General features: G+C 29.5%; 1 protein-coding gene across 1 annotated transcript; it reads right to left on the reverse strand.

The window, feature by feature from the left end:
• LOC109363375 (putative RING-H2 finger protein ATL62) lies at nucleotides 5,423–7,939 on the reverse strand. Its single transcript, XM_019609623.1, has 3 exons — nucleotides 7,260–7,939; nucleotides 6,444–6,547; nucleotides 5,423–6,181 (listed from the first exon to the last, which is right to left on the reverse strand). The coding sequence occupies exons 1-3, from the start codon at nucleotides 7,419–7,421 to the stop codon at nucleotides 5,866–5,868; spliced, it is 582 nt and encodes a 193-aa protein (XP_019465168.1). The 5' UTR covers nucleotides 7,422–7,939; the 3' UTR covers nucleotides 5,423–5,865.

Consider the following 8,426-nt stretch of genomic DNA (forward strand, 5'->3'; position numbering starts at 1 on the left):
TAAAACACTTTCTAACTCATTTTGGAAGCAAAACCGAAAATGAGTGTTCTTGAACTCATGAAAAATGTGTTTTGAAACTATGAACAAGTTGTTTTCAAGAAGTTATTACATTGTGTTAATATATGAATTTTCACTTGTTTAAGCCTTTAACCATGGCTTTGGACAAGTTTCAAAATGGATGGATGAAAGAGTTTTAAGTATTTTAATAGTAATGAGTTTTGAAAATATGTTATTTCGGGTGTGTACAAAGCGGCTTGGTACGGGACCTGTACTCTCGATTATTTCCGATTAGGATGTTGGATGGATATTGGTGTAAGGTGGATAATCATGACATATCATGCACACATTATTATTGTGGAAGTGAATTCCCACATATGAGCTGCAAGAAGACTCCGAATTTGAGAATGTCATCCTCTCCGAATGATGCCACTGGGTTATGGCATAATGAAGTGGAGGAAGAGGAGGAGGAGGACAAGGTCGTTGAGCTCGTAAATGTAGAGAGCTCGGTGGAGGTGATCGACCTCGTGTCTGACTCGGAAGAGGAGGAGGACCCGAGTGAGGGGTCTAACATTCCTGGAATCTTTTGAGTCAGCTTGTGGGCCAGTCGATGTTCCCTTTTTGTTTTTGGTGGGGGCTATGTTTCTTTGGATTTTGTATATGTTAGTGGCGATGTAGTTTCCGCCTTTACTAACCTAGTCCGTATGAATTGACTATGACTTAACCCATTATATATATCTATGAAGATGTATATTCAGGAAATGTTGTATCATTTCAGTTACCGTAAGGTAACCAGTTTTGATTTCCGCGTTCTATGTTACTTAAAGTGATGTCCCGGAAAAGAAATGTTTTAAAAGAAAACAATTTTATGTCACCAATTAAAAAGAAAAATTTTTACTCACTTTTCCGCGTAATAAATAAAGAATATTTTTCGGGGTGTTACAGTCCGTGCTCATGCAAATGAAGAAAGAAAAGAATAACCTTTGCAGTGAGTGTGATTTTCTTATATTACATGATTATCCAATTGAAAAGAATGATTTTTTATAAATAAAAAAAACTAGTGGTATACCCATGCAATTTAGATGGATCACTTCATGTTGGCACTGAAAAATGTACTTAATATTTATAGTTAAATGAAAGGCATGGATTTTTAGTTAAAAGAGTCATGCATTAATTTAATAATAAAATATAAATATTAAAGTTATATGAGTTGAAACAAAAAAATAGCATTGTAAGTCAAAATGCTTACAATACAAAAGCATAAAATAATTTTAAATCAACAATTTGAAGTAATAAATCATAACGACATAAATAACATTGTCGATGTTGAATCTCGATAAATCAAATTTTAGTTGATAATTAGGTTTAAAATCTTTGTTTTTATTTTTAGTATTATATATTTATTGTATAATTTTACTTATTTTTATTTTCTAGTTAGTAACTTTTTAATTAATTTTTGTTTTAATAAATTATCACTTTATATCTTAATTTTAGATCATTATTTTTAATTTTTTATCCGATTTTTTTTCTACATTTAAAAATTGTGTAAAACATGAAATATTTGATAATTTTTCTAAATTTAAATCTCATACAACTTACATAATTATGAAATAGATGTGATCATTGTTCAGTTTTAATAGTCATTTGATTTTTAAATCAAAATATAATAATTGCAAAATTTTGAAATTTGAATAACATAAAAATAAATCCAAATATAATCATTTTGTGGAATATACCCTTGTATTCGACTTAATAGACATTATTTTGTTATACATAATTTAGGCTGAATTGAATTTATTAAAATTTTATTGTCCGAATGTATAGAGATTATGATATCCTATATTACTAAAATTGAATTTATCAGAAATTACTATCCCACTGTTAAAACCTTAAACTTAATTCTTACATTATCATTTTCCTCCGCTTCACAATCAATTCTATAATATCTTATTTCTTTTGTCTTTTTAAATCTTTTTTTAATTGATTTAGTGTTACCTTTTTTATTATTCTCATTATTAAATTTATTCAATATCCACCAAAAATATAAATAAATGTATAATATCAATAAATCACTATATTTTTTTAATAATCACTATATAAGTCATATATAGAGTGACATATAACTACTTGTTAAAGAGAAAAACTTTATATTGATAATGCATAAAAATTAAATTCATAAACTAAATTACCTAAAAGAGAAGTAATCTCTTGAGTTAGTCTTTATTTGTATTTTATTTTTTATTACATTTATTTTATAATTTCACTTATTTTTATTTTTTAGTTAGTAACTATTTCTAATTAAATTTTGTTTGAATAAATTAACATTTTGTATCTGCATTTTATATCATTATTTTTAATTTTTATACGCTTATCTTTTATCTATGTTTTTGTACATTTGAAAAATATGTGTAACATATGAAATATTTGGTAGTTTTTCTAAGACTGAATCTCTTACATGTTACGTAATTATGAAATAGATATGATTATGTTTTAGTTCTAATTTTCATTTTGATTTTTAAATCAAAATATAATCATTTCAACGTTTTGAAATTTGAATTGCATTCATGGCGGTAATAAATTCGTATCATTTCTTCAACGCAAATTTAATTTTCATAATTACAGATATTTAACCGTGTAATCTATAATCAAGCATTAAATATATAATATATTGGAAACACAATTACTCCGATTCAATTCTTGTCATAGATTTATGATTGCTAAAGGACATACCTAAATTAATTAATGATTAAAAGACAAACAATGATATATAAAGTTAAGGTGATTCCCAAAAAATGTTGATTGTTTGTTACATGTGATTAGAAAGAGAGTAGACAAAAACAAAAACAAATGGAATGAGTGGTTGTGATCGCACCAAATTCTACCACCACTCTCTTCAAGAGGGCATGGCATTTGATGATGATGTTGTAATACTTAATTTTTAAAATTTATTTAACATCTCCCTCTAATTAATCCCTATTGTGTTTGTGTGGGAAAAAACATGTTTGCATAAAACATAATGATTCATAAATTAATCGTTGGTTAAGAGAAAAACGAACACAAAAGTGTAAAAAAAAAACTAATTATTACTAAATTAAAAAATGAGAACTAAAGAAACAATTTTACAACTGAAGAGGTTCGAGAAAGTTATTGTGCTTCGATTCAACATTTGATAAAGGCATAGTGGTGAAGGAGACGTAGGAGTTGAGACACCTCATAATCATTGGAGGAAGCCGAATGGAAAGAGAATTTGAGAAAATCTAATTATTAGAAAAGGAGGAAAAAAATTATAGTGATTGATTTAATAGAAACCGCAAGTGGAAAGGAAAATGGGAATGAGAGAAAAACATTATCGTTGAATATGAAATTGTCTAAATATTAGACAAAACACTGAACATAAAAGTGTAAAAACTAACCATCACTAAATTAAGAAATTGGAACTAAAGATACAAACTTTACAACGGAAGAGGTTCGACAAAGTTGTCATTTGTGCTTCTGTCTAACAACATCTAACAAAGGCGCAGTGGTGATGAAGTCATAGGGATTGGGATATCTCATAATCATTGGAGGAAGTTGAATGGAAAGATAATTTGGGAAAATCTAATAATTCAAAAAGGAGAAAAAGCAAAAAATATAAAGAATGAAACAATAGAAGCAATGGAAAAGTGAGAATGAGAAAAAAACATTATAGTGATATGTAGACATATGAACTTGTCTAAATATTAGAAAAGGAGAAAAAATGAATGAAACAATAGAATCTACAATTGAAAGAAAAACACGAGAATGAGAGAAGAACATTATCGTGATATGCACAGAGTAGGAACGATCAATTAGGATATAAGATTGGAAATAATTTATGAACCGAGTGAAAGAAGGAAGTGGAGGAAGCAATACAATTTACCAAAAGGACCCCATAAGTAACACATGTCAAATTTTTAGAGTATCCATTTTAAATTTACTTAACATCTCCCTCTAATTAATCCCTAATATGTTTGTGTGAAAAAAATAGTATATCTATATAAAATATTATGATTCCTAAATTAATTGATGGTTAAAAGAAAAACGTTGAACACAAAAGTGGAAAAAAACTAATCATTACTAAATTAAGAAATGATAACTGAAGAAACAAATTTTACAACTGGAGAGGTTCGAGGAAGTTGTCCTTATGTTCTGCTTTGGTCTAACAACATCTAACAAAGGTAGTGGTGATGGAGGTGTAAGGGTTGAGACACCTCATAATCATTAGAGGAAGCTTAAGAATTTGGGTAAATTTAAATATTAGAAAATATGATGAATGAAACAATAGAAACTATAATTGAAAGGGAAAAGTGGAAATGATAAAAGAGCACTAACAGAAACAACAAAATTAAAAATGAATGAAACAATAAAATGTACAATTGAAAGGGAAAAGTGAGAATGAGATAATAACATTACCATGATATGGAGAGAGCATGAATTGTCAATAAGGGTATGAGATTGGAAACAATTTCTGAAATGAGTAAAAGAAGAAAGTGATGGAAGCAATACAATTTCCCAAAAGAACTACATAAGTAACACATGTCAAATTTTTAGAGTATCAATTTTAACAAAAACATGAGTCCTCTCTATTCACATTAAGATATTAGCAAACATGTTATAAAAGAAATGTTTCACTAAGTCAAACATTGTATTTCCTTTGGGGGACTCTGGATTCCTAGATACTTGGTTACCTATGGAACCGGTTGCCCAATGGAGCATGGGTTGTAATTGGCATGGAACTTGGATTATCATTACGTAATTCTTGAGACAGACTACCTACAAGTTGTGAAGATTATTACAAAAGAAATGCATGTTCGTAATGTTCAACTTATGCAAGTGCTGGAAAATATTCATGTTTGGCTTGCACCAGGTTGGTTTGTTCATATTCGGTCCATCTTTAGGGAAACTAACATATTGGCAAACTTCTTGGCAAAGATTAACTTGCATTCAGAAATGGACTTCTCAGTTTGGGACACTACTCCTAGAACAGATTTAATATTCAAATTTTTTTCTTTTGTGTTCTTTTTAGATGTAAAAAAAAAATGTTTCTAACTTGATAAAATTTCATTGATGAAAAATATATACTTTACTTCTGGAATATTAATGGGAAAGAAAAAATGGAAGGGTTCAGAGTCATCTCATAGTGTATTTCATGACGAAATATTCCATTTCAGAGCCATGAAAAATATATATTAACTTCTCGAATATTATGTTATAGGGTTTGTTTGTGAGTTTGAGTTTTGGAGGGGAAAGAAGAAAAAATAGAAGAGTTCAGAGTCATCTCGCAGTGTATTTTATGGCTCTGAAACATTGTATTTCCTTTCTTTCCATTCTAAAATTCAACTCGCAAATGGACTATGATATGAAAAATAAAAAGGTAAAACATTAGCATATACTAATCCTCATAGATGCTCTTAGTATACAATAATACATGACACTATCTAATTCAAATTTGGTGGTTCTCCCATTCCATAAAGATGGTAAAAATTTGTCCCAAAGATAGTACAATTTTGTTACTATGACTGAGGGACTGGAAAAACATAATTCTATCTTGTAAAAGAAAGCTATATAAAACACTGTTGGTCTTCCCTCTTTAAAAGAAAGAAAGAAAAAGAAAATGCAGCTCAATGCACGAGGCTCCCACTTAGTATGGTCTAGAGAGGATAGATATACACAGTCTTACCCCTACAAGCGGAGAGGTTGTTTCCAAGATTTGAACCCGTAAGCAAATGCGTCAAGCTCACCCTCTCGTTAGACAGAATTCGAATCAAATCTAATTAGAAGCATTCCTCAATAGAAGGAGAAACTTTACACTACTCTTTTAAGTGAACCAGCCCCTATAGCTTTCTTACATCATTGCCTTGCTTCTGGTTCTCCAGAAGTTGCTTGTAAGGAGTTACTAGTAGTTGATTCAACATGACTCTGGATATCTTCATTATCTTCATTCCCTTCGGGTGTATGAGACTCGTCAAAAGATTGATTAGTGCTCAATGTTACATCTCTTTCACGTTTTGTTTCAGAAGAACTTTTCAATGATAGACGGCATACTGGACAGGTAGGTTGTTTTCTCAGCCATACATCGATGCAAGAAAGATGAAAAGTGTGGCCACATTCGGGCATCATGCGCAATATTTCTCTTTCTTTGTAATCTGCTAAACATATTATACACCTGGTAGAAGAAAACTTAGTTATTTATCTATTCAAAATACTCATCTTTGCATATGTTTACTTTCAATCCATGAATTGCTTTGTGTATACCATGAACTTCTAATATTATTTGCAAAATTTCAAAGAACAATATCGGAACAACCAAATCATAATCTCACTCGGAAAATATTGTATCAGTCAACAGCAGAAAGTTAACATATTCTGTAGAGGAAAATATGAGGAGCATGTTCTCTATGATCAACAAATTAGGAAGGAAACTTAACTGTATATTTTCAATGGAACTGAATGCTTCTTGGTTGAACTTCAAAGTGGGGATTGCATCAAGTAGAACAGGTTCGGATTCAGATTCATTAACATGATGTTCTGGCTATCGGTAAACAAAGAAAAATTAAAATCTAAAGAGGCAAACCTGAAGAGATACACTATGACATAAACAGAATTACTAGTTAGGCAAATTATACACTTTTGTGGCCACCCATTATTTGAAACAGCACTATAATTTGTACATCTATGTTCAACAATTTCTCTTAAAACCAAAGGGTAAGTAAAAGTTATCACAGATTAGTAGTTAATCTTTTTTTGTATTTTAAAGGTATCACAAATTCAATAACATGAAATATGTGAATATTGACTAGGAAGAAATTTTCACTAGACAAATCAAATTAAGAAGCATGATGTATATATTTAAGGGTGTGGTTATTCTAAAATGCAATTTGCACTTTAGAAACTGAATGCATTGATCTAAACTATTAAATATGATGAATTGTTGAATCTACATTAGAATTTCATCCAGATTTATGCGCTTTATTCAGCCACAAGCTAATTTAATACATCTGATTGAAATTTTGTTGTAGGAAGTGACAGATTTCTTCTTGCAAATTTGCATCAGTATTAAAGAAAATCATAAAAATGCAGCAATCCTCATTGCTCATGTATTTCAAAAATTATTGGATCAGAAACAATAATCTATGAAACATGACTACATAAAATAAGGAGAACTATATATAACAAAGTTTATAGAAATTAAGCAAAACACCCAAAATCAAATCATATTCACAAAAAGGCATAGCTGAAATTACCTGTTCTACATCTATCCTTGATTCAAACTCATATATTATTCGAGATTCAGCACCACGTCTTAACCTTGCACAAATAATTCTAGTGCAGACATAGACAATGAAAGTTGCACTCATTCCAAATCCAATCACTGTTGTCACCAAATTGGTACCTGGACCCAACATCTCTAACCACCCCACTTCACAAAAAATCAATCCTCAACAAACCTCAAAAGATTGTAGAAACAATAAAAAATAATAATAATAAAGAATACCCCACTTCAAAAATTCAACATGAGGTCATCAAATAACCCAGAAATAAGATTAACGAAGACCCATTTCAGAATAGTTCAGAAAAATTAATCCCCAATAAACCTTAGAAGATCGTAAAAAACAACAACAAAAAAAGAACACCCCAGTTCATAAATTCAACTTGAGGCCATGAAATAACCCAGAGTTAAGGGATACATGCAAAATAAAAGAGACCCATTTGAGAAAAAATGATAAAAATGGAAGCTTTAAACAAAATGAAGCATGTATGTACGAGGAAAAAGAATCAGAGTGGTTTTGGTGTGAGTAAAAGATGAAGGAATGGGTTAATGTGGTTGGTGGGGGAGAGAGAAGAAGAAATGTGTAGAAAAAGTGAAGACCTTTCCTTCAATCTAGTGCTTCCTTGGAATCGTGTTTGTGGGGTCTACTGCATTACATGGACCCACTCAGATGTTATAAATGTCACGGTCGAAAGTAGCAAAAATATATATTCTATCATTCTATCCTTTTATAAATAAAACACATCTTCCATCCTAAACTTTATATTATTATATATTTTTTCTTTTTTGTTAGTTAGAAAATATAATATTAATATATATTTAACTCAAGTTTTATTTTTCTAATTAATGTGAAATAAAAGGTACAAGAAGGAGTATAAAGTTTGAAATAAAAAATGTGGCTCCTTTATATAAAATATGAATGTAATTATATAATTATTATATTATTTATTATTTATTTGAATTACTTTTTTTTGAAAAGAAATAATAATTTAATATAAATGATAGATGATATAGTGATATTACATAAAAAGACATATACTATTAATACATATCAATGTAACTATTAAGATTTATATATAGTCTCACATTCCCCTAATCTCCATTCATTCTTGTATTACTAATGTTAGAAAGAAAGTCAATA

Source organism: Lupinus angustifolius, chromosome LG13, assembly GCF_001865875.1.
Source record: "Lupinus angustifolius cultivar Tanjil chromosome LG13, LupAngTanjil_v1.0, whole genome shotgun sequence".
Taxonomy (NCBI): Eukaryota; Viridiplantae; Streptophyta; class Magnoliopsida; order Fabales; family Fabaceae; genus Lupinus; species Lupinus angustifolius.